Source organism: Mustela lutreola, chromosome 12 (assembly GCF_030435805.1).
Source record: "Mustela lutreola isolate mMusLut2 chromosome 12, mMusLut2.pri, whole genome shotgun sequence".
In the NCBI taxonomy this organism is placed as follows: domain Eukaryota; kingdom Metazoa; phylum Chordata; class Mammalia; order Carnivora; family Mustelidae; genus Mustela; species Mustela lutreola.
This window is the reverse complement of record NC_081301.1, coordinates 14,990,878-15,017,017: the sequence shown is the minus strand read 5'-3', so window position 1 is coordinate 15,017,017 and position 26,140 is coordinate 14,990,878. Positions and strand designations below refer to the sequence as shown.

Below are 26,140 nucleotides of genomic sequence, written 5' to 3'. Positions count from 1 at the left end.
GAGCTCTGCCAAGGGGGTCAAAGGCAGAGTTCAAATCCTTATTCAGGTCGTAGCTATGTGTGGCCATGGGCATGCCATTTTCTCTCCATGCCTATTTCACAAACTAAATCAAGGAGTGTGACAGCAGATAACTGAGGGCCCTTATTGTTTTCACACCCTGTGATGATGTATCTGTTTCTTCCCTGCAAACCCCGTTACTGTCCTGCTTCAACCAGCTTCAGCTGTTGAGCATCTTCAGAAGGGTAAGATAGCACGGTCATCGCATCCCCACCCCTGTGCAAGAATGAGTCAAAAGAACCACAAGGAATTAGGCATAGAGAGGGAAGAAATCATAACCCAAGAAATATCTTTATCTATGTCCATTTCCTCCCACAAGGAAAAATGGCAGTGTCGGTTGTACATTACATATATCTCTCTTTCTTTTTAGCGTTTAATCTTAGCACCTGCACAGCAGAGATCTTGGCAATTCATTGCATATGCTCTCCCCTTCTCCCCCGACAATACAGCACCTGAGGCCTAAGAAGCAACCCCTCCAAGCTCCTCCAAAGGCTGAGACCCTTCTTCATGACAGAATATAGAGATAACAAACATGCCCGACGGTTTTATACAGTTGCTAGAACGTTTTCGTTTCCAACGAATGAAGACTCTTCCTCCTTTTCTTTGAATATTAATTACATTTTACAAACTTGTGTTGTGTTTTGTTCTGCTTTGCTTTGTTCTGTTACGTTTGTACAACAAAAGGGAAAGCCCACGGCAAGGAGTCTCAGGTTAACAGAGCTTGGCTGTCATCTGGTCCGACTGTTTGAGGATCTCGGTGTTGTAGAGGTCCAAGGCGTGGTTCACCCTGATGATCTCGCTGTTGGTCAGTTTCAGCCGGTGCTTCAGCATACAGGAGAACAAGTCCAGCTGGGGCTTCCCCGGGGCCACAGGAGGGGCCAGGCGATTAATTCGGTCCCGAATATCCAACAAGAGGAGCATCACAGACGAAGAGGAATAGAACTGGCCACCCTGCGTGTAGGACTGGTTGACCTGCTGCACGGCGCTGCGAAGGAGGTCGGCGTTGAACCGCAGGCTGTACCCAAACACCTGCACATCCGAGATCTTGATGTAGAACTGCCTCTTGGAGGGGTCAGACAGGTCCACGGGGCCCTGGCCAGTCTCGTTTCGCAGGAGGGTGGGTAGCCGAGTCCGACTACGTAGGTAGATGTGGACCGTCTCGAAAAACGTTTTCCACCGATTGCCCAGCAAGAGAGTCCAGTTGTAGCACTGGCTGTTCTGGAGACGAATCTTCTCCCAGCGCGGGTAGCCGAATTCCCCGAAGGGCATGTTCCAGCCCTCGGAGTGGCTCCCGCTGAAGGGGTTGACATAGACAAAGAACATGGGGTCCAGGCTGCTGTTGCGCATCTGGCAGATACGCATGGACATGCCGATCACCATGTGGATGAAGTCCATGCGGTTCTTGTTGCTCTTGAGCGTGAGGGACATGCGCTTGCGCCACCGCGGATCGAAGAACGTGTCAAGGCGGATCTCGTTGCTGATGAAGGTGGTGTGGACGTAGAGGCGCGAGTCCATCTTCTGCAACAGGTACTTCAGCTCCAGGTCCTGGAAGTCCAGGTCGGTCTCGAAGCTGATGAACTGCTCGCTCCGCTCCGAGTCCACGTTCTGGGGTTCGCAGCGGCCGCGGTAGAGCTTGTAGCCCTTGTTGCAGGAGCCGCAGAGCGAGATGTTGGCCAGGCTGCACATGGCGCAGCTGTTGTTCCCGCCTATGATGCAGGGGATGGGGCGCTGGCACAGCGTGGTGCTGCCGTGGCACACGCAGCTCCTCTGGCTTTCCAGGAAGGTTCCCCAAAACCCGTTCTCGTTGCAGTAGAGAAGCGACTGGACCCTTGCGAGCCACTGCTGAATTGTCCTGGGGGATAGAAGGAAAATGGAGACTGTTATTAGCCACCAGGGGTGGGCTGGAATAAGTCCCTCCAGCAACAGGATTCTGCTATACAGTAGCCCCAAAGGAGTTGGATCCAGGAAATTAGATTGTCCGAACTCAAAACACCCCTGCCAGATCAAAACAGACCGCAAAACTCAGCCACGGAGAAGAACTCAGGGGTTTGTGTGTTTGATGGGCATCACGTGTTTCAGCCCCCTTCCCAGATTCTGCCCAGGAGGTAATATGACATCCGACCACTTCGAACAAAAACAAATTATAGTCTATGTTACTCTAGAGATCACCTGGTGCTTCCACATTGATGATCTTACATGATCCTCACAGGTAAGAATGACGTCACCGCCTTCTGCCCCCGCGCTCCAAACTCTCGGTTCAGTGGGACTTGCATCACAGCACGGGTCTCTAGGTTCTCCCTTCCTCAGGGGCCCTCTGCTCTTTTACAAACGCTACCCAAGCCTGTCCCCCATTTGCCGCCACCGAAACATTCCAGTGAAGATAGATACGAGATGAGATAAGCAGCAGCCGCAGAATAGGGAAAAATACGGAAGGCGGTCAGCTTAGTGGCCTCTCATCTTTCCTCATTTCTGTGCGAGTCATCTCTTGGCCATCTTCCATGCTACAAAGAATCCCTTACATGTGTCTGGCACTTTTTACCCTGCACAGGGCACATCCCCTTCCATTCTCTCACTTGAGCCTCACAACAACACCCTGAAAATAGCTTGGGACTTGAGGTCAGTCAGAGATTGCTTCAAGTCCTGGCTTCTCCACTCAGGCGCTGAGGCGGTGCCGGGGGTTTTCGTTCACCTCCCTCATTGTCACTACCATGCAGGGCTGTGGTGAGGAGGACATGGATTTTTATGCCAAGCCTTCTCCCCAAACCCATCTAGTCTTAAGGACTCGATAAAAAAGTTAATTCTTATTATTCCTGCAAAGGGACTCTCGGCTCTATTTTACAGATATGGAGAGAGCAGCTCAGAGGTGACGTGAAGGACCCAAAGCCATACAGCGAGGGAGTGGAGAAGTCTCTTGGCTCATTGCTATTCGTTTGTTTTGTTTTGTTTTTAAATCTGTGTCAAGCAAGAGTCCAGAAAGGCTTTCTTCAGGCCACAATGTGCTGTGGTAATGCTGATGACGACAGTGATGGCTGCGATGGCAGTGGGTCCTAATCTCCATTTTAGGAGCCTGGGAAGAGAAGCCCTCCTGCATCGAACTGCCTGGGGCAGGAGAGGTCAGCAAAACCTCAACCGTACTGCCTGCACCCTGGAGCCACGGCCCCCAAGCCTGTGCGCCAAGATGGCGGCAGGAGAGCCTGAGAGTGAAGAGCAGGTGCAGTGGCCCAAGCAGAACCGAGTTCAAAGCTCAGGCCTGTAACCAGGGACAAGTCACTTCGTGTCTCTGAGTCTCAGTATGCACATCCGAAATGAGCGTGATGAAGCCCACCTTCGGCAGCTGTGGGGTGGGGTGGGGGGACTGTGTGAGATGATATTTAAAGCATTCAGCACAGAGCCTGGTATAGTTCAATTATTAAACAGGTAATAATAATAATAAACACTCTTATCCCAGAGAATAAGCTATTCCTTTGAAGGCACTGAGACACTTTCAGGGATTTCACTCTCTCCCTGGAGTCTGAGGGAAACCATTTTATTCTATGGGACATTTGAAAGTGGATAGCGTTGACAGGGCTTCCCAGAACGCTCAGCTTTAAATGAGTTGCTTATCAGCTGAGAGAAAATGGAGGAATAATTAGCGCACTCCTTGAAGCTGCTCTGCCTTTTAAATCCACGGAACCACCCGCCCCTGGCAGTGAAACCTCCCTCCCGGCGTTCTGAGCACGGTGGGGAGACACCTGCTCTCTCTGTCCGCGTCCCCTCCGGGCTGGAAGGCCTGAGAGGGAGAGACCCGTCCTCCCCCGAGCGGCTCAGCCCCCAGCACGGCTCTCCCACTGTTTGCGGCATGAATGAATGCTTGCTGAATGACTGAACCACAAACATTAATATTTTCCTTGTATTTGTCATCAAAAAAAAAAAAAAAAACAACACACAAAAACCCCAAAAAACCGACGTCTCTTTTCTCCCCTCTGGGCTGCAGTGTTCGTTCTCGATACCGCCCACCCGCACGGCTCCAGGCGTCCCCAGCCTCTGCTTCACGAGACCAATCCTATTACAGCCTGGAGAACAGCAGCAGGCCCAGCCTTCAGGAAACGGAGCTGGAATAACAATGAGCCCCGTGGCTCCCACCTCCCCAACCAGAGCATTGACTGAATATTGGCTCTGAGTCATCTGATATTTTTGTGAGCCGCAGGGGCCCGCCACACGTCTCTGATTGCACGGTTCCATCTGACGAGAGCGTCATTCCAAAATGCCTCTTTCAAATGGCCCACACTTGCCCCTGTCACTCCCTCTCCAAGTGACAGGACAGTACCCCATTTAGAGCTCCTCTGTTCCCATCTGCGAGGCATTCTATAACCCCGTCGAGCGCCCCCTTTCTCGTGTCTTATCATTGGGACCCTTTGTCAGCCGCGCAGCCCCCAGTCCTTGAATCAATGCCTCATTGTGGCCGAGCCCTCAGAATCCTTGGTTGGGGGAGAGAAAAAGATGAAAGTCCCCGGTGATGATGCCACAAGCGAAGGGGCTAGTGGCGAATTAGGATTCCAGGCCTGTCGCACAGGAGGGATTGGGGACAGAGGGCCTCTGAGGCGCATCAGCGAGCTGCGTGGCACCTGCATCTCCTGACCTCAGAATAATCATGAGGTTGTGGGCTATATCAAAGAAGGCATTAATGATCCAGCCAGAGGACTTAGAACGAGGCCGCGTGCAGGGGGAGGGGGGTAGGGAGCGTGAGGCTCGGGGGGCAGGAGGAAAGGGAACAAGGAGGAGGGAGGTGGAGCACGGGGAAGGGCGGCGAGAGGAGAACCCGCCTGGGCGCTGGAGACTGTGGGGGCGACCGTGGAGCCCGACCTAGATGGGCAGACGGGACAGTGGTAGGAGCAGGTGATTGGAGAAGGAAAAGAAGAGGGAATGAAGTCAGAGTCGGCAGCACAGACATGCAGAAGCTCAGTCGAGCCTTCATTTGTCCTAACTCACAGGCTCAGGGAGCGTGGACACTGGGCGGGCCACCAAAAGGCCACAACTCGGCTTTTGCTGAGAAGCGGGGACTGGGTGTTGGACACGGGGAACAGGGTCACTAGTGAGAGTCCTGATTCCAAAGCTCAGCCAACTGTCTTTGGCTTCTCTCCATCCTTCCTTTTGTGGAGAAGAGCAAAACCAGAAAAACAAGCTCCTTCCAGTGTTTTGTGGGTTTGTTCTTGACATAAGCAACTTCTGGTAATGAGGAATCTGCTTTACCCAGACCAAGCTCCTACACCTTCTCCATCTCCAGCCAGTGCTCTGGGTAGTGATCACGGATATTCAGAAACGAGGTGATGCTCTCCGATACAGAGCACCCACAACCAGCCAAGGGACTGGGCGGCTTACAACTGGGGAGCCCTCGCCGTCCCGCAGGTATTGCGCCGGAGGCTGTCGAGCAGCCCGTGGGAGCAGCTGAGTCACAGACGGAGACATTGAGCTCTCGAGGAGCGAGACCCACAGAGTCACTCCATGCTCCATCCCACGCCCTCTAACCCCCGCCCCACCGCGTGTTGTGCTGCGCACCGTAATGGGAAATTACAACGATGCGGCAAGAAGGACACAGGCCACGAGAAGAGAAGTAAACTGAAATCATGGAAAAACACTGAAAGTTGGAGGGTGTGAAGGGCCTATTATCACATTCCTCGCTTCCTCTGGACCTGCCAGGTTCCTTCTCGTCCATTCACAGATAATTGGAGCTCACCGACAAGTGCTCGGGGAGAGGCTGGGGACCAGGGGTAGGAGGGACTGTGATCTATAAATACCATTTCCCAGGCTCGCTGGTGACAGCCTGCCTCAGCCCCGGGAACAGAGGAGCGGCTTAATAGGCCCGCTCCGGAGGGGAGGGTCGCACAAAAGGCTGACACAGCCCCACTGCAAGGCAGCCGGTGCGAGCCAGAGAGGACCAAGTTTTTAAATGTTTTCCTCTGTCCCTGGGGATCCAGAGCCTTTTCCGTTTGCAGCCAAAGATGAGCTCCAATACCTCCAAATCAGCATCTTTCTGTTGGATGTGATTTCGATTCATTCTGATCAGGGGAGGGTGGGGGAGGGGTATCGAGGGCCGGGAGGGGAGGAGGAGGGAGGTGAGGGCAGCAAGCAGCATTTTTATTTCCAAAGCCGGAAAACCTTGAAACCTGATTGGTGGGCTCCCTCCGAGGGCCATGTGCAGCAGGGTGGACCTCAGAAGCAGAAAACCTTCCAGAAGAAGACTGGGAAATGTTTGGCCCCTTCGCCTTTAGACCTGAACACGGAGACTTGGGGGCTTAGGTGAAGAATCACGGTTTCCTGAATACTTTCTACATTGTGGCTGTTTTCCTCCTATCCTCACATCAGCCCCCTGAGATAGGATGACTTTGTGATTTTCATTCTCCTGAGAGGACACTGAAGGCCAGAGAGGGACTGTGACTTTCCCATGGTCACACAGCGTGGATGTACAGATCAGAGCTCGGGATGTCTGGATCCAAAGCCGGTGTTCCCTCCAATCCCCGGTGTACTTTCCTTACCCTCTACAACCCAGGCTGGAGGAGAGGCTAGGCTCCCAGCCATGCTCCCCCGAAGGCCTCTGTCTCTGCCTCAGCCAGGATTTCCTGGCGACCTGACAGGTCTCCCAGCGACACAGCTGGAGTCGCTCGTCATTTGGAGGACAGAGGCTCTGCCACCCAGGGCTTCCCATCAGAGCCTTCAAAGACACACACCTCCCTTTCAGAACCACCCGGGTGGGGAGCCCAGGCTGGGATTCCTAATTCAAGCAAACTCCCCGCTGATTTTAATTGGAGGTTTTGCCTAAGACAGGAATGTAGTGCCGGGCCAGTGGCATTTTAGGGAAGATCACACAAACCCAGTGCCAAGGAGAGAGGGGAGAAAGAGATCTAGGCTAAAATAAAAAACTATAATCCATAACTCCTGTTTGCCTACCAGGAGTGTTTATTTAAAGGGGGGAGAGGAAATGAAAAAAAAAAAAATGAAATTGGAGTTCTGAATTATTCTTTTATTTTATGTCCTGTGCTTCTTCCTTGACATTTCTTTGACACTGTAATGGGTGTCTGAGTAATTCCATAATCCTCCACAGAATCTACACTCTGTAGATGGTAGACTAGACTGGGAAGGCAAACAGTTGCTTCCAGTCTTCTGATGATGCACTGTGTTTTGGTGGTGTTGCGTGGGACTATACGTGTGTGCACGTGTGTGCGTGTGCATGTGTGTTAAAAGCAGGGTGCTGATAAAAATGAGTGTGTCAATTATGTCAGAATGTTCAGGGCTCAACTGCAGGAAACCTTCATTTATGGACGTGCTCGAGGGAATTAAGTGGTCATCAGACCCACTCTGTGTTCCTCATTTTCCCCCGATAAATATTAAGCCTTTAAGCATTCCCCTCGTTAAGTTTCCATCATTGCCTTAATAACCTGTTTTCCTTGCTTGTCTGGGTCCTTCCCATGATGTCAGAGCCTCATGGAACGAATGGCTCACAACCGTAAAGAAGGGAAAGACCAAGAGAAGAATCTGGTAGTCCTTTTCATGATGAAGATGCCTTCCAGTTTGGAATCATGGAAGAAGGAATAGGTCTGATTTACAGAGGACAGAGGTAGAGGGTAGAAGAAGGAGGAACAGGGAGAACAGCTCTGTGAAAATGCAGTGAAGTCTTTAAAATCAGGTTGTCAGGAGCTTAATGGGGGAGGATTATGAGACAATTTTTGCAATTACACAGTTCTGCGTCTGGAAGGAGGTGACAGGTAACATCGGCTGCATATTCAAATCCAGCATTTTGCTCTGGGGCATGGATGTGTTGGAGGCGAGTGAAGCAAGGACTGGGAAGCCTGTCTGGGGCTGAAAGAAAATTTGAGAGCCCGGGCAGCTCGCAGGGGGAGGGCTGCAAGGTTTATTGGTCCTGGCAGTAGTCAGGCTGAAGAATGAGAGACGCAGGCCCACAGGCTAGAAAGCAAAAAGGGGCTGATCGGGTCTAAAGGACGTAAGTCCAGTCATGAAGCACCATGCTGTTTATCTCCATCAGTGAGTAGGGCAGGGACCCAGAGCCATCACAGGGGTGGGAGTCAGCTCGTTAAATAAAGCCTGGACCCTGCTCTACTGCTGTTTGCTGTTGGATATTTGACCTTGCTGTGTGACCTTGGATGAGTCACTTGACCTCTTTGATTCTCAGTTTCCTCATCCTTCAAATGGGGAAGGTAACACCCACAGCACGCTTTGTCTTCAGAGCTGGAATCAGTAACACAAAGCTCCCTGGAGGTTTGCAGGGCAAGAGCGTTATGACTGACCCTTAACTGTTATTGTTACTGAGGGCAAAGAACAAGTAACTGCATTGTATAAATGCTCCAGGTAAAAATATTCCTCTTGGTTACTAAAACAGCTCAGTTGATTATAGCTTAATACCCTCGTCGCTCTGGTTACTCACCCTCCATAGTCCTAATGAATGCTGTCACCGTGATGCCTGAAGAAAAGGCAAGACATGGGCTTTGGAGTCAGGCAAGACTGGGTATTGAATCATAGCTCTGCTGCTCATTATTTAAACTTCGGCTAATTGCTTGTCCTTCCAAAGTTTCTGCTTTCTCAACTACAGAATGGAGTAATAATACAGTACGTTTGAAAACCAGGTAAGACGGTAGGTTTTCTCCCGAAAACAAACTATGGTGTTTCTCTGGCTCGCACAGAAAATGGTACCTTTGAAATAAGTTAATTATAGGTGATAAATCCAGGGACAGAGTTCAGTAAGTGTCACTGGGTCAGTTGGTTACTGACATAAAAACAGCAACAAGAACAAAACCTCTTCCTGACACCTAATCTCTCTTATGTACCCCCAAATCATAAACAGATGAATTACAGATCTAAGTGGGAAAAGCAGTAAAATAATAATAACTACCAACATCAACCAAACAGCTTCGTTAGAAGAAGACATAGGGGGACATTATGATAGTATTAGAGGAAACAGAGGTTTTTTTTTTTTTTTTTTTAAAGCTCACCATAAAGGAAAAAAAAATGATTAATAGGGATATATTAAGATAAAATATATCCATCAAAAGATACCATTCGAAGAATAAAACGACAACCCTTCATTAGAGAGTAGATTTGCAATAATACCTCTGGCCAATCAAAGACTGTATTTATCATATATAAGGAACTCCTACCCTAGTTGGATGCTGGGCGGGTCAGGGGGCTCCTAGGACTGCTCTTTAAATCAGAGTAGATGCGACTTGAGAATGCACTCGTTAAACTATTTAATATATGTAATTTGTCCCAGAAATAAAGAAAAAAAACTACAAAGTGGTAAGAAGATATCTAATAATCAGAAGGGAACATAGGCAAACGAGCTGAACAGGCACTTCATAAAAGAGGATATTCAAAAGACCAATAAGTACATGAAACGCCACTTCATTAGTCCTCAGGACAATGCCAATTAAAACTCCGACGAGACACATGCTTCGGCAGGATAGCTAAAGGAATCGAAAAAAGACGGGGACTGCTAAGTATGAGCGAAAGGACGTGAAGCAAGGGAGACTCTCTCGTGCTATTGCAGGAGAGAAAATTGGTTCAGCGAATTCGGAAAACTGAAAGTAACTACTTGAGCAGATATCTGGTATAAAAAGAAGAAAAACTGAGCCGCAGTGAGTGGGGCAGTGAACAGTAGCTCCCCCAGGGAGCAGGCTGGGCGTGGCCCGAGGAGGACACTGTGGGGGGGGCGGGGCTCTGCAGTGCTCATAACGGGGGCTTTTTATTTTTTATCTGGGTGCTGCTGGTGGCATGTGTGAACGCATCTTATGAAAATTCATCTTCTCGTACACTTACCATCTTTTCAGCTTTCTGCAGGTCTAGGATACTTCACTAAAGCACCGATTTAAAAAACCGTCCTTTAAAACAACCAGAATTACACGATGAAAGCAGTAGCCCTTTACATTTTTATGTCACTTTTAAACTTCCTCAAACTCTGCTGTTCGGTGCTCTAACTTGATTTGTACAACTCTCCCGTACCATGGTTTGGGCTGACAGGGGATCCTGCATCTCATTTTATTTTATTTTTTTTTAATTTACTTTTTAAATTAGTCTTTATTTATTTGACAGAGATCACAAGTAGGCAGAGAGGCAGGCTGAGCTGCTGAGCAGAGAGCCCGATGCGGGGCTTGATCCCAGGACCCTTGGGATCATGACCTGAGCTGTAGGCCGAGGCTTTAACCCACTGAGCCACCCAGGCGCCCTGCATCTCATTTTAATGGTAGGAACAACTCAGCTCAGGGAGGGGACGTGACTTGCCGCAGGTCACCAGTGAGTCGTCACATCGCTGGGATTATAACTCGCCCATTGTGAGCTTGCTGGCCAAGTAGGAGGGCGGACATGGGGAGGTGAATTGGAAGTGGCTCTGAAGGGGGGTAGGAAGCAGCTATGCACGGATACTGTAAGAACTTCGTTCTATTTCTGACTCAGTCCTCTGAGCTTCTAGATTCTATTCTGAACAGGAAGCCACTTCTGAGCCCCGGGGTGAGGGGGGGAGAAAAAAACCTAAAAACAACAGAAAGGGTCTGAAGATGCTTATTTTCTTGCCTTACGTCAGCTGAGTGAGTCAACTGCCCTACTTGCTACAACTGCGGAATGACAAACAGGGCTCGGAGTGGAGATCTGCCTCGTAGTGTTGGTTAGAAGGAACCCTGCCCATCCCTCCCGGGGAAACCAGCTGGCCGACGCATCTCCTGGCCCGTCACCCAGACCCTACACTTTTGGGTTGCCGCAGGGTTCTGCCTCACAGACTGCCTTCTTTCTACCCTCATAAATAGAAAAGAAATGCCAAAGACATTCTTAGTTAAAAGCTTCATTGCCCCGTGGTTGGGAGGGCACTTGTAGGCTTCTGTGACTGACAGGCAGCTGCTCTCAGCCCGCCTGGGGTTATCTGTGGGCTTGTACCTCTTCTATAATAGGACAGTTTAATACACACTCACAAGAGGTCTTTGTCACCAAATTGCCACCCTCCCCCCACAAACACAAACACACACACACACACACACACACAGAAATGAGTAGGTCAGGGACTATCAAAGTAGCAATTTACTCCAAGGAGAGCTGTCTGTGGGTTTAGAGTGACAGATTTTCAGAATCCCAGAGCTGAGTGATGCTTAGACCAGATGGGGTGCATGGGAAACAGAGCCCAGGCAGGTTATGTGCCTTGCTTGAAGTCACACAAGCAGCACCTGGACGCTGCAGAACCACAATCGTCTCAGAAGAGCCTCATACACTGCAGAAAGGGACCATCATACCTGGGGTGAAAATGCACGCGGGAAAAGGAAATAGTCACACTCCTCAAGGATTACTGAACACTGGATCTGAACGGTTACTAATTCCTGGAGACAGAAAGGTCAGTGTGGTCCACTAGTCTGAATAAGTGTTTATGGAGGTCAGGTAATCACTGGAGATTGAGCTCGGTCTGACTCACAGTAGGGCCAGGGGTTATTTCCTGTATTTCCCTGATTCTAGAACAAATACCTGGAATTATTCCATAACTGAAACTCGCAGCAGCTGGCAGAATCCTCTTCCTCCCCATTTCCAATACCCATACTGCACATTGCCCAAATAAGGAAATCATATTATGGAACATCCTCTCCCTTTATCCAGCTTCCAAGAAAACAACAACAGTAAGAAAACATGCACCTTGGTTGAAACAGGTAGCAAGGGGTCAGAACCTTAAGATAAATACACTAAACAACAATCTGGATTGACAAAGTTTCCAAAGGACAATTGTGTATTACACAATGTTTCTTCACAAGGTCTCTGAAGGGTGCACCTCTCCTTTCTACTAAAATCATTACACTGCAAAAAATAAATAAATAAACAAAAGTCACTACGTATGATGGATGGCTCACCGATCTTCTCAGAGACACATCTATATTCCCTTCCCTTGAAATCTCGGCAGATTCGACCACTTTTTTGACCAATCCAAGAAGGCAGAAGCAATTTACCCTGTTTACAGACTCCGATCTCAAGGGATTTGCAGCTTCTACCTTCTGTTCTTGAAAAACTCCCTCTTGGAGCTGAGACCACTTACAAGCCATGGCCACGATCCCATGAAGAAACCCTGTGTAGGGAGAGGTGCACAGCTGAGTCCAGCCTCTGGCTACCTCTTCCAAGGAACCAGACACAGGAGTGAAGCTTTCTTGGAAGCTCCAGCCCAAGCCAGCTGCCGAATGAATACAACGAGTGACTTCACAGAAGAATTGCTCAGTCAGTTCGGGCATGAATTGCTGATCCCCTAGATCTATGAACATAATATGATGGTTGGTGCTTTAAGCCTCTAAGTTTGGGTTAATTTATTATATAGGCATTAGATATGCAAACTACTGTATAACATCAGCCCCAAAGAGAACTGAGATTATCTCTTCCCCATTCCCATTACTACCAACCTATGCTACTATACTAGGCAGCATTCTAAATATGTCCCCTCGTTCCCCAAGATTCCAGGCACTAATCTTCAGGACCTGTGAAAATAATAAGATACCTCTCCCGTGATGGTGGTCTGTGATTGGGCACAGTTGACCTAAAAAATATCAATTATCTAAGTGTGCCTAATCTAATCAGGCAGAAAGCTTTCTCTCACTGTCAGCAGAATGAGAGCTCTGAGATCTGAAGCACAGGAAGGATCCATTGCACCTTCGTTCCTTTGAAGACTGGGGGAGTCCACATGCGGGGAGGTAAGAGCAAACCCTGACTAACAACCAACAAGGAAATGGTGACCTCAGTCCTCCAACCACAATGAAGCTAATTCTGCCCACAACCTGCACTGAGCTGGGACGTGGGTTCTGGCCCAGATCCTCCCCATCTTTATGGCTGCCTGTGACGTACAAGGCAGAGACCCAGCTATACCATGCCCAAACTCCTGACCTGTGGAAACTGTGATGACATAATAAATATCTTCGTTTTAAGTCTCCAAATCTGTGGTTCTTTGTTACACAGCAATACCCAACTAATACAAGCTTCTGGCCAACACACTTCTCCACTTGTTTTTGTTTTACTCTTTACTAAAATGACAGGAAGATATTAGCTGATCATGTAAATTCCCTGCTGATGAGGACATTTTATGATGGAATAATTTTAGGTCATCTACCTTCCTGAGCCTCAGACTCCTAAGGTATAGCACCGCTGGTCTTGCCTACCCTTCACCATTATCCTTCACGTAGTTCCTAGCACCTAGTCAGCACTCATTACGTATTTGTTGAATGAAGGAATGAATGGATGAATAAATAAAGATTCAGCACAAAGATTAACATAAATATTCTTCGACAAGATCCAAGAACTATGCCAAAGATGGCACAGAAGTAGTAGTATCGCAAGATGCTGGGCCAGGCATGACTTTCTGGGAGCCTTGGTTTTCTTACCTGTAATTGGGGAGACTAATCCTTGCTGTAGCTTCCCAACAGGTTATTATGTGTACGGAAGGATCAAATCATTGATGGGAAAGCCCACTGCAAAGTAAAATAGCCTGTACATAAAGTATTTCTCTTAGTTCACTTTGAAAGGTTAGGAATGTCCCCAGGCCTAATTACACCAGAACCCAGTACCTTCCTGCTGTTACGTTGGCTGCTGCTGGCTTGCAGTTGGGCCACCTCCCGGAAGGAGCGTCACCTGCTGGGATGTGAAGCCATTAGCATCTGCTTCAGCAGGTGTTAGAAACTCAAGTCAAAGAAAACAAGCTAAAGGATGAGACTCTGTTGACTGGAGGGATACTTGTGGTATCACACCAAATAATCTGGGTCACTGCCTCTTCATCTGGTGTAAAGCACTCTTTTCCAAGGCTAGGTACTGAGGAACCCAATCTCTTGAGAAACTTCAAGAAAGGGTTCTATGGCCAAATAAATTTGAGAAACTATATTCATATGACCCCATCTTTATTGGGGTTTTTTTCTTTTTTAAGTCAACATTTCCTAAACTTTTTCTATCAAAGACATCACTTCATCTGCCCTCACCCCATCATAATATCTATAGGATTCACTTAGGGGAATTCATTTTTGCTTAGTTTCTACTGAGTGAAGGGACACTATATTTATAGCAGTGAGGGGAATATTCTAATCCAAAGTTAGTGTAGCCCCCAGACCAGCAACCTCAGTATCATCCTAGGAACCAGCCCACACCTGCTGAATTGGAAACTCGGGGGGTGGGGCCAGCAGTCTATTTTTCAAAAAACCCGCTAGGTAATCAGGATGCCCACTCCTGTTTGAGAGCCACTGCTGAGATCCACAGTTCAGTGGTAAAGAACACAGGGAAGAAACAGTGAATCCTTTTACACCTGGGAGAGAAAGTCCGTTTCAAATGGCTAGCAGAGAACTTTTACTAAACCAGAACATTCCTTCTAATTTTTTTTCTTCCAGTAGCTACTCATCACCTAAATGATAATATACAAACTCCATAGTTAGGTATTCAATTCCTCCATAGTTCCATCTCAATATATGTGTCTAATCTTAATAACAATGAAGAAAAATTCATAAAAGCTAATGTTTATTGACCACCTACTATATGCTAAGAACACTGCCTATATATCTTAGGTAATCTTCACAATAACTTGATGGGGAATGCCCTGTTATTATCCTCATTTTACAGATGATGGCACTTAGGACCAGAAAACACTGAGCACACAGCTCACCCCAGGATTTAATGCCAGACTGTCGGGTTCTAAGCCCATGTACTCATGTTCTTTTTTTCTTTATTTTTTTTCCTGTTTTGTGATTTCCCACTCTGGATAGAATTAATTTTACAGTCAATTCTTGATAGTGTCGTTTTCCGGAATAGAAAACCATTCTCTCCATCCCAAGTGCAAAGTATCATCAACCCTCAAATTCCATCTCAAAAACTCCTTCAGCAAACACTGTATCACGGTGGGCGGGGCCACTTGATCTGTCACTGTGAGCTGGGGGGAAAGGCCGGCTGCTGTCTTCATGGAATCTGTGGTCAGGATGGGGCAGTCTGGGATGAAACACAATTGCAAATGTGCCAAGTGTTGGGAAAAACTGCCATGCAGGATGTAATAAAGACATCCCGTAGGGCTTTGCAAACTGGTCCCATGTGTCTGGGTAGTTATCCCTGAGAAAGGGGGTTTGATCTGAAAGTTAGAGGATGAATAGATTAGCGCAGGCAAAGAGGCGAGGGGGATTCTCCAGTCTTCCCCAGTAGGAATGTATTTCTCTCCCTTCTTACCTCTACTGGCCCTCAACCTATTTTTACGATAGGAACCACAATGGAATCTCTTTTATAGGCTTGTTGTAAGGATGCAATGAGTAAACACACATAAGGCACTTAAAAACGTGCCTGTGGGGCACCTGGGTGGCTCAGTGGGTTAAAGCCTCCGCCTTCAGCTCAGGTCATGATCTCAGGGTCCTGGGATCAAGTCCCGCATCGGGCTCTCTGCTTGGCAGGGAACCTGCTTCTCCCTCTCTCTCTGCCTGCCTCTCTGCCTACTTGTGATCTCTCTCTATCTCTGCCGAATAAATAAATAAAAATCTTTAATAAAATTTAAAAATGTGCCCGATATATATGTGAACTATTATTATCATTATTTTTTTTTTCTCTTACTCTATGACCTTGAGCAAGTTGTTCCACTAACAGTGGCAAGTTAGTAGGAGTAAGAGCTTCTGTCTCAGGACAAATTGGTGTAATTGACCTTCATGCGAGTGACTTGTCACACAGCTGACACTCTCCCTTCCATCAGATAAATGCGTGATGCTCACGGAATACTCACAACTGGTTGGCTATGAGCCGACAAAGCCCGCATGTCTCTGTTCCCTCCAAGTAACAAGCACGCTTGTTCCCACATGTGCTTATGCCAGTTGTATTTGCCGTGATTATACCATGGAAGTCAAAGTCAAATAAATCAATTAAATATGAGCTGTCTTTTCTGTGGAAACTAATTTGAATTCCATGAACAAATTCTAGAAAGACATTTGCTAGGGGGGGAAAATGCCATCGATCGAAATAAAGGGGAAGTACCTGAAAATGATTAGGAGGGGGATGTGAAAATCTGCAAATGGTTAGACTGTTTCCTAAGAGTCTTTGAACTGTTGCTCTACTTTGAATAAACAAAAGTTGGAAATGATATACAATGACGGGTGTGGTTTATGCAAGAAAGCCAGTAAAATGTCAAACAGAATATACCAGCATCCTCAAAAAAGATTCTGGCCCTGCTTCAAAAGGCTGGCCAAGGAATATGCATGTATATATTTTAAGTTAAAATAAAATGTGTTTAGATATGTGCGGCATGTATATACATTTTAGGATTCCCTATTTTTAATCTTAACTTTTGCAATTAACTGACAAATTATTGGTCTCTAATTTTGTCTGATAAGGAGCCGTGGGCTTTGACACCTTACTATCTGCTAAAAGTGGCATACATGTTCTTTTACTGATTTTCTAACATTAGGTATTATTTTTATCTCTACCATACCAATTAGAAAAGTGAAGCTCAGATACTTTAATACTGTGCCAAATTTACATTGTTAGCAAATGTACCTTCTTCTTGGCCTATCAGATTCCAGAGTGTGAAGTCTTAGGTATCTTAAATCCCACTGCCTCTCTACCGTATTGTCACATGTGGTCGGGCTCACGATTTGTCTCCTCCAGGGGAAACATCTATTTCTTGAAGGCGGAAATAGTGTCCTCATCAAATATCTAGGGTTGACTACCCCGGTGGTCCTGATTATAATAATACTGTACCTGCACATTTCTTTATAAGTTACCAAGGGTTTTCACATATATCCTATAAATTGACTGGGACGTCAACTCTACGGGGTAGCTATTCTTATTATCCTGAATGTACAGATGAGGAAACAGAGGACTCGGGTACGTTTAGAGATTGTGGAGGTCACACATGTCATAAGTAGCAGAGCAGACACTGTCAGTCTAATAAACTAAACCTGACTTCAGTTCAATAAAATATAAGAAGTCCTATCTCTCTGCCCCACTGCAGGAGTCTATGGAGATTAAATCCCCAGGCAAGTAACTATAGGGTTCAGAGAGAAGAATCAAAACCAGTGTGGAGACTGAGGGTCATCATAATAAGGCTAACAATTATCTTGGTCACCAGAATCTTTCCATAGACACCAATTAAACACCATGTGGAGCAGGAAATATGTTAAAAGCTGACATGGGTTCAGAAGCTACGGCCCCAGGATTGGAGCCTGAGGTGGACGCCCCTAAGAGATTTTCATCTCAACAATGCATAATTACATTGTGCTTGGCGAAGGCCCGGACTGCTGGGTCAAGGCCATGTGAATCTGAGAAGTAAAAATAAACCAAAGACCAAGAGTCATCGGAAAATGCCAATAATTATACCGCCCACCCTCAAGTTAAAGCCATGGATCTGCTTTGCCTTACAACACTCTAACCTCTGCAGAAATCAGGTGACAGCACGCTGCAAAGAAACACCAAATCACACTGACATTAACTACCTACTCCGCGTTAGGGATTTTTCTTCATCTCAGTGAATTTCATAGACTCTGGGACGTGCCTATTTTTGTCTCCCTTTTGTTTCTTTGTTTCTTTTTTCTCTTTTTCTTCAATAGGGTACATTTCACAAAGTCTCATATGAAGCAAGAAATACTTTCAGGATTTGGATCCAGGTCAGCTGAAGACAATCTCCATCTGCAGTTTCCATCTGACCATACTGCTGGGACTGTCACAGTCTGAGAGCGTCCGTTTTAATCCTGGTGCGTTCACGAATCCCCTGGGTAACCTGAGACAAGTCACGTCACCCCTTCTGGCCTCAGTTTCCTCACTTATGAATGAGGAAGACAATCCAACCCTACCCGTATATGTGGAAAAATCTTTAAGTTATTTATATGGAAACGGGACACCATTGTAAAATATTATGTCGCCATACCTTTGGGACCCCATTCCGGGTAGAAAATAATTTGTTTGTCCATTCAGCGATCAATGTTTTTTGAATAGCTACTGTGTGCTGATTCCCATGCCAGGAAATGAGGGTGTTAAAGGGGTCAAGAACGTGGGTTTACACACTTGTCTGGAGCTGACAGTCTCATAAGACAGATAGGTGTTAATAAATAGATAAGCAAAGGTATTATTTTAAACTGAAGTTTGGGGCTTCTTTTGGGAAGTCAGGATGTTAGGAAAGCATGTCAAACAGGTCCTGACACCCTTTTAGTGCAAGGACCATAGATACTGCAGTGGAGGAAAAGGAGAGAACATTCCAGATAGAGGGAAGAGCCTCTGTGAAGCCCTACAGAGTGGGAGAAGCATATGCATTGAGGGAAATGAAAGATTAGTGGGATTACAGCCGTGTCAGCTAAGAAGAGGCACGCAACAGAGAGTCAGGAGGTAGACAGGGGTCAGATTGTGACAGACCTGTAGGTCAATTTAAGATTTTGCTCTTCCTCCTAAGAGCAGAGATTAGCTACCAAAGGCTTTAAGCAAGGGTGCCACAAGATGGAATTTGCTTCTTATATAATCATTCTGACATTCAACCATTCAATGACATTCAATCATTCTCGTGGAACATAGACCAGAAAGTGGGTACAATAGATTCTGGGAGACACAGTTAAATGGCCATTGGAGGGGCACCTGGGTAGCTCAGTAGGCTAAGCCTCTGCCTTTGGCTCAGTTCATGACCTCAGTGTCCTGGGTCCGAGCCCCACCTTGGACTCCCTGCTCAGTGAGGAGCCTGCTTTTCCCTCTCCCTCTCCTGTTCCCCCTGCTTGTGCTTTCTCTTGTTCCGACAAATAAATAAGTAAAATCTCAAAAAAAAAAAAAAAAAGGCCATTGTAATTTGGGGCAAAAGATCTTAGTTTGAACTACAGGCTACTCATTAAAACTGACTAGGACATAATTACTGAACTTAAATCAACATTTTGGAGTTGAACTGTGGTTCTCTCAATCTCTCTGAGTGATATTTCTCCTCCACTTGGGCAAGACCTCAAGGTAACGGAGTCCAGTTGTTTTCAAACTGTTGAAGTTTCAAATTTTCCCAAGTGAGCTCTAATTCAGACTTCCCATAAAGAACATGGGTAAAGAACAGCCCTAGTGAAAGGTGAGGTGTCACCGTTCACTGCTCAGCTGGCACCTGCCCCTGCAAGGCACACGTTTTCGACCTGGTGTCTTCTGGAGCACCTGCTACAGACCCACTATGGATTTAATATGCCCCATGCAAGCCCATACAGGGCATACTATGGCCCATCCAGGCCCATAAGGGCAGCGCCGCAACCTGAACTCAGGTCCCGTGGTTCAAAGCTGTGTCCTTTTCAAAAGCACACCCTGCCGCTAAATAATGTTTTGAGGACAAATGCCCTGTTGCTTGTTTCTTTAAGTGCCTTCCAAGTGTCTAGTGTTGGGCTGGGAGGCCAGGTGGTCAGTCAACATTTATGGAATGGCATAGAAGTCTGCTCAATTCGGCACTGGCCAAGCTGATTTTCTGCTGCTTTATTCTTGCCCTTCCCCCTTCTTCCCTCCTTTCCTTCCTACCTTCCTCTCCCTGCCCCCACTTCTCCCTCTCTCTTGACATCTCTCTGTCCTCCTTTCCTTCTTTGCAATGACAGTGGGGTGATTTCCAACACCATGAAGTTTGTATGTAGGCGGGGGATCCGAATGTCCTGGACCATCACCTTCGGCAACAGGTCAGAGAGCCCAGAAGTTATGGGAAAGACTGCCAGGGTTTGAATCCTGCCTCTTACGGGCGGGTGTGATTTTCAGCAAGTCTGTTAACATCTCTGTGCCTTAACTTCCCTACTCATAAACAGGGATGATGTACTGCTGCCAGATAAAGTGGCCTGGGCCCCAGAATTGATGATTCAGTGTTCCACAGCTGGGGCCATTTCCTAAATCTCAGCACACTACGTTCCAGGCTATGAAATTCTAATCTCAATCCATCCCCATCCCCGTGACCTTAATGAGCTAACCCTGCTTTTGGCATCATCATACACCCAAACCACGCTGCCCTAACCAAACACAGCTGCCTACCTTTGCCGCTTCACACTGCTCAGGACCTGCACATGGCCCTTGACCAGCAGGACAACCAATGAGACAGCAAGACAATCCCAATCTTGCCACTTACCTGCCCTGTGACCTCGTGCAAGTTAATTATATCTCTGCCTCATCAGTTCTCGCATCTATAAGTCCAATCCAATGGCATCAAATTTGTAGAGATAGTATGAGGACTAGATGACATATTTGATATACAATATGTCATCATTACCAACACTTAGACTTACTAAGTATTACCAAGGCTAAGTAAGTTACACGCAAAATAATCAGTAGCTCATCAAAATAACTAAGGAAAATAGCTGTTACGTATTGTATATTTTCCATGTGCCAGACAGTGTTCTAAGCATTTTATGTGGATTAAAGCATCTAATCTTCAAAACAGCCTTAGGAAGTTGGCACTCTTACCAGCCCCCTTTCACACATGAGAAAACTGAGGCTCAAAGCCGGTGCTAACTTCCCCAGGGTTGCAGGTAAGCCGTTGAACAGTGTGGGCTTTGAACCCAGGCAGTCTGACTCTACAATCTTTATACTTAGCCAGCTCTCCTGCTTGTTGTAATAGCTGCTCAGTAAGAGGCTGTTATGGTTTTATAATTAATCTTGTTTGCCCTACATATAAGATGGTCACCTCTAGCTCTATTTATACTCTATCTCCAAAAAAGATTTCCTCTGCCCCCAAAAGACCCATACCCTCCCAATATTCACTCCCTTGAATCCAGGCCGGACGTTGGCCCATAGAATATGGCGGAAGGGACTCCATCTGACATCCAGAGCTAAGACATAAGAAGTCGTACAGCTTCCTTTTGGTCTGAAGATGCTGTCGTGCTGCCAGAAGCCTGGGCCACATGGACAGGGCACGTGTAGGCAGTCTGCCCGCAGCCTCAGCTGAACTCCCAGCAGTGTGCCAGCTGTGGGCGTGAGTCATCTTGGAATGTCCAGTCCAGTCAAGCCCTCAGAGGAGCCCAGCCCCGGCCGACTTCAGAGACCCCCAGCTGTGCCCCTATGAACCTACAGAATCCTGAGAGTTGATAACAAAGTGTGGTTTTGAGCCACTAAGTCCTGGGGTGAGTCTGTTGGCAGTAATGGATCACCAGAATGCCCCTTTTGCTCTCCAGCCCTGTGTGAAGGTTCCAGGATGCCTTAAAACTAAGCCCCAATTATCTAGACTTGACCTACCACTTAATTTTACAGGTAAACACCTTTTTGAAGTAACAATAAAATAATTAACATTTATTGACCTTGTGTATATTATTAAGCTCTCTGTGCCTCCATTCCTTTACCTGTAAAATAGACCTAGTAAGGTAGCAAAAATACCTACTTCCTAAGGTTGCATCAGGGAGGAAGTGAGCTAATTCATCTCAGGTGCTTTGAACAGTGCCTGGCCTTCAGAAAACATATATCAAGTGATAGCACTCTCTTTCTCCACCCCCGACCCCTCTCTTCATGGAGCAAGGCATTTTATAGGTTTTTAAAAATGGTTCGATCTTCGTCCTCATATTGAACCCAAAGGCAAGTATTATTAACTCTTGTTGTCAGGGAGGTGCTCTCTTCCAGAGAGCCTCATGGTGAATGATGGAGCCATGATGTGGACCCCAGTCCGTGTGGGGTTAAAGCCCTATGCCCTGTCCCTCTCCTACCCCCGCCTCAACAGCGCCACACTCCGGCGATGCACGCAAGCATCCCGGACCCATGGGAGCGATGGCCTCTGCTTGGTGGACTCCTCTCCCCTGGAGCCGGGCTCACAAACTAATTACAGCAGAGCAGTGGCCTCATTTGCAAACTCCAGCTCGCTCAGCTCAGGTGGCCCAAAGTCCCCTGTGTTAGCACCTTTGTGTGACACCGCTCCGTGGCGGGGAGGTGCCCTGCCTGCTGGTGTGAGAAACACTCATTAAAGGCTCCGATTCGGATGTCAGGAAGCCGCTCACAGCCAGCAAGGAGGTTCAGCTCTCCTGGGAAGGCTTCAGAGGAATCCACGCGGTGCCGAGTTCCCGTTCCTGGCACCCCCCAGTACCCGGCATTCAATAGTTGTTAAATGAACATAATTGACTGACTTGCCCAGGTGGAATTCTAGACATCCTCTCCAGGTGAGTAGAGGAGGGATGCTGTGATTAGGGCAAGTTTTCTCATCTCGGGAGGAGAGACGGCAACACTGTGAGCTGTGTTTGAAGGTGCCGGTGGCGGAGGGACATTTCTGGCCTGACAGCTCGCGCGGGAAGAGATGGGGACATCTGCACTCGGAACAGGGAAGTCATTGGCTGAAGGTCACACAGCTCGCTGATGGGGAGGCAGGACCTCGATCTAGCCCCCTGATTCTGTGGGGTGTTCCTCCCTTTCCTCCGCTTCACTCTTGGCGTAGAGAAAGGGGACTTTGAAGATGTAACTAAGTTAAAATTAGGTCATGGCGGGGAGTCTCAACCTAGTAGGACTGGTGTCCTTCTAAGAAGAGACTGGGACACAGAGATGCACAGAGGGAATGGCACGTGAGGACACAGGGAGAAGGTAGCCATGAACAACCACAGAGAGAGGACTGAGAAGAAACTAGCTCTGCTGACACATCAGTCGCAGACTTCCAGCCTCCAGAACTATGAGAAAATAAATTTCTGGTGTCTAAACCACTCAGTCTGTGGCACTTTTCTACGACAGCCCTGTCAAGCTAATTTTATGTATACCTGGAGCTTTTCGTGATTGATACCAGAACCCTTCCTCTGAACGACATCCTTCACAGCATGGTTTATGGTGCTTGGCTCCGACCCCCCCACACCTCCCCGACCCCCACCCCCCCGCCCCACGCCCGAGGCAGGTCACGTGACAGAAGCCTACCTGAAATCTTTAGGCCCTCACTCACCATGGTGATTTGGGTACCAGCTGCAGGTGGCGAGGAAGCCCTTTTGTGACGCGACCCCTTTCCTAGTTCCCGCTCTTGAGGCACTGCAACGCTTGAGCAACGGGCACAGCAAATTCGCTTTGGTTTATAAAGTAAATGATCCCAAACTAGTGCTAAGTGATGGGTTCAGAGTTGGAAGGAATGGGAAAAACAGATGAGCATAGACAAGTGTATAAGGAGATTTCATAGTGGAGAAACAGGGAAGACAGGCAGGGGTTTTTAAAGTACCGTGGACTTGGGGCGCCTGGGTGGCTCAGCGGGTTAAAGCCTCTGCCTTCGGCTCAGGTCATGATCTCAGAGTCCTGGGATGGAGCCCCGTATCCGGTTCTCTGCTCAGCGGGAAGCCTGCTTCCCGCACACCCCCCACCTGCCTCTCTGCCTACTTATGATCTCTGTCTGTCAAATAAATAAATAAATAAATCTTAAAAAAAACAAAAAAAAACAAAAAAAAAGGTAACGTGGACTTAAAATAAGGACCCTTCTGTATTGGCTGGTGCAATCTGGAAAGACTCCATGGAGGAGGTGGCATTTGATCGGGGTCTGAACAAATAAGAGGAAAACGAGCAGGAGCACAGAGGTGGCTGGGATGAGTGTAGTGGTCTTTAAGCTCTGAGTGCCGGTAGAGCAGGATAATGAGGAGCACAGAATGTAGAATCAGGGAACCGGGGGATCTGGTCTCTTCCTCTTATGGCAGGGCTGCCATACCTCAGCACCCCGACTTCTGGGAGAAGATAAGTCTTTGTTGCAGAGACTGCCCTTGTGCGGGAGCATGCCCGCATTCCTTCTATTCCTGAACACAAAATTCCTGAAGACAAAAACGTCTTCGGACCCTGGAGATAGAGTCGTCTTCAGCTGGGGACTGCTGATGTGCACTGCAGCTCTGGACCAGCCACTTGACCTCTCTGAGCTTGTTCTTCGATCCGCCCAAGGCGCATTAACAAACCGTATGTATAAACATGTGGTTGACAGTGAATTTGTTAAGGAAATGTGACTTAGCCTTACTCTTTTGTTTATTTTTTAAAAATGTGTATTTATCTGAGAGAAAGATAGCGAGCAGGGGAAGGGGCAGAGGGAGAGACTCACGCTGAGGCCAAAGCCCAACCCAGGCCTTTATCTCAGGAGCCAGGAGTCAGGACCTGAGCTGAAACCGGTAGTCAGCCGCTTAACTGACCGAGCCACCGAGGCGCCCCTTAGCCTTACTCTTTTACGGAGCGGACCTCTTCTCTCTGAATAAAGTTGAACCCCAAACACCCACGTGTGGAATGAAGAAAGGCACAGCTGTGCTGGCTGAGGCGGAGTGCAGGGCCCCCTTGTCTGCCTTCTGCGGGCTGGTGACCCCTTTGTGTGGCTGCGAGAGGAAAGGCCCAGAGATAGCTCATACATGCCCTGTGAAAACGGAGTCTGAAAGGCCTGGGTTTGACCCTCCTTCCTGCTGGGTTCCAGAGACAGTAAGTATACCAGGAGATCTGGGAAGAAAGACCAGGGAGCTTTGGTCCAGTCAGCCCAGAGGGAGGCAAGGGAGGCATCCAGGCATTTAAGGAGCCTATCACTCTCAGGTGAGAACCTTGCACTCCCATGACCCAGCCAGGGAGTGCCTCCTTAAATGGATCCCGGGCTGTGCTTTGATTGCTCTACTGACTCCAGGCCCCCATCGAAGGCCCTCCAAAGGTAGCTGACCCATTAGCTAACCAGTTTCTTCACCATAGAAGATAGGGATGGTCAAATCTGCTTTGTCAAGTAATTTTAAAGTTAAATAGATAATACACTGTGAGCACCCAGAAGAATGTCACCTAGCAGTCAGGGTTCTTGTTGGTTCCCTTCCACAGTCCAAGGGATCAGACCGGAGGCAGAGGCTGGAAGTTTGGGGCACATTTGGGAAACAGTGAGAAATCCAAGGACAGTCCGAACAGAGAAGCAGAGAAGAGCCCAAGCAGAGAAGTCAGAGAGGATCCAAGAAACAGCTGGACTGGGCCACACAATGCCTGGCTGGCCAGCTGTAAGGGCATCTCCTGCTGGCATTCCCGGTAGGGGATGGGGAACAGAAGGAAACTTGCCCCGAGTCTGAGCCTGCAGATGGAGCAGGCAGACGCGGCACTTACCTCTCCCGAGGCAGCTGGTGGTTGGGATTATGACGGCAGCGGACGCTGAGGCCGAAGAGCTTGCGGGCTGTGCGCTGGATCTTCTGCCTCTGGGCCTCGGTGGCGCTCTGCAGGAGCTTGTACCGGTTCTGCAGGTCCCAGTCGTTGCCCCAGTGCTGATGGATGCTCCCGATGGTTAGGAAGTGGTTGCTGGGGAGACGCTTCATAAAGGATTTAAACTCATCTAGCAAGAAAAAAAGCCCCAAAGAGAAGTGCTGAGTGCTGGGCAGCCACCCTCTGAAGTTGTCTCCAACGCTTAGTCCCACCTATGAACACAGCAGGCTTGCAAATAAAGCTCCCTCCTCTGGGGCCCAGGAATACTGCTGCTGCTCCAGCCCTCTCTGTTCTGACCACGCCATGCAAGGGCCTCTCTACCTTCATGGAAAGTCCTTTTCCTTTGCTCACAAGGGAGTGGGTCCCCATGGAAAAAAGACTATGGTCATCAGAACGCCAGCTTGATAATGATAGTCACATCTCATTTGTCTTTCGAGTTACTTACTATTTTTTTTCCAAATCAATTAAACCACCCTTTTCTTTTCTCTCTCTCTTTCTTTCTTTCTTTCTTTCTTTCTTTCTTTCTTTTATATTGGAAAACCTCCATCACATACTTTCAATAGAATGGGAGCGATAAAGCCGGACTAATTGAACATAATAAAAAAATAAGCTAAAGTTAAAAAGAACAAAGTGGGAAACACAAATTTGATGAAAACCATTTTAACAGATCCTGGGCCGATACTCTTGCCGGTTAAATGCTTGAACCCCTGCATCTGCTCTCGCTGAGACACACAGGAAGGTCATGAGTGGTAGACAGGTGCTAAACTACATTAGCACCAACTCAAAAGTTCTCTTTGGTGTCATCCGCAGGGCGAGGGAGAACGGAGATGGGTCAAGCTCCCCACTGTGTGATCCAGTCCCGATGGAGATTGCTTACGTACCCTTTCACGTCACATCCCATTTTGGGGACACCCCAGCTGAACAGATGGGGCAAATCTTTTGTCTCCGGGGTAAGTTTTCTGCCTCAGGGTGTGTGGAGTCTGTGTTTCTGAGTTTCAGTGTTTGCTACAACTTGACATGGCCTCAGAGACTC

At 47.7% G+C, this 26,140-nt stretch overlaps 1 protein-coding gene across 2 annotated transcripts in view; it reads right to left on the bottom strand.

Moving 5' to 3' along the window:
• Positions 1-307: 307 nt before the first annotated feature.
• BRINP1 (BMP/retinoic acid inducible neural specific 1) overlaps positions 308-26,140 on the bottom strand; it is a 170,726-nt gene continuing 144,893 nt past the window's right edge. For both annotated transcript variants that reach the window (XM_059142617.1, XM_059142616.1), the window contains 2 exons: positions 25,015-25,237; positions 308-1,909 (listed from right to left, as the gene is read on the bottom strand). In XM_059142617.1, the coding sequence (XP_058998600.1) occupies positions 769-1,909; positions 25,015-25,237 (1,364 nt within the window). In that variant the 3' untranslated portion in view covers positions 308-768. The remainder of the gene's footprint in view (positions 1,910-25,014; positions 25,238-26,140) is intronic.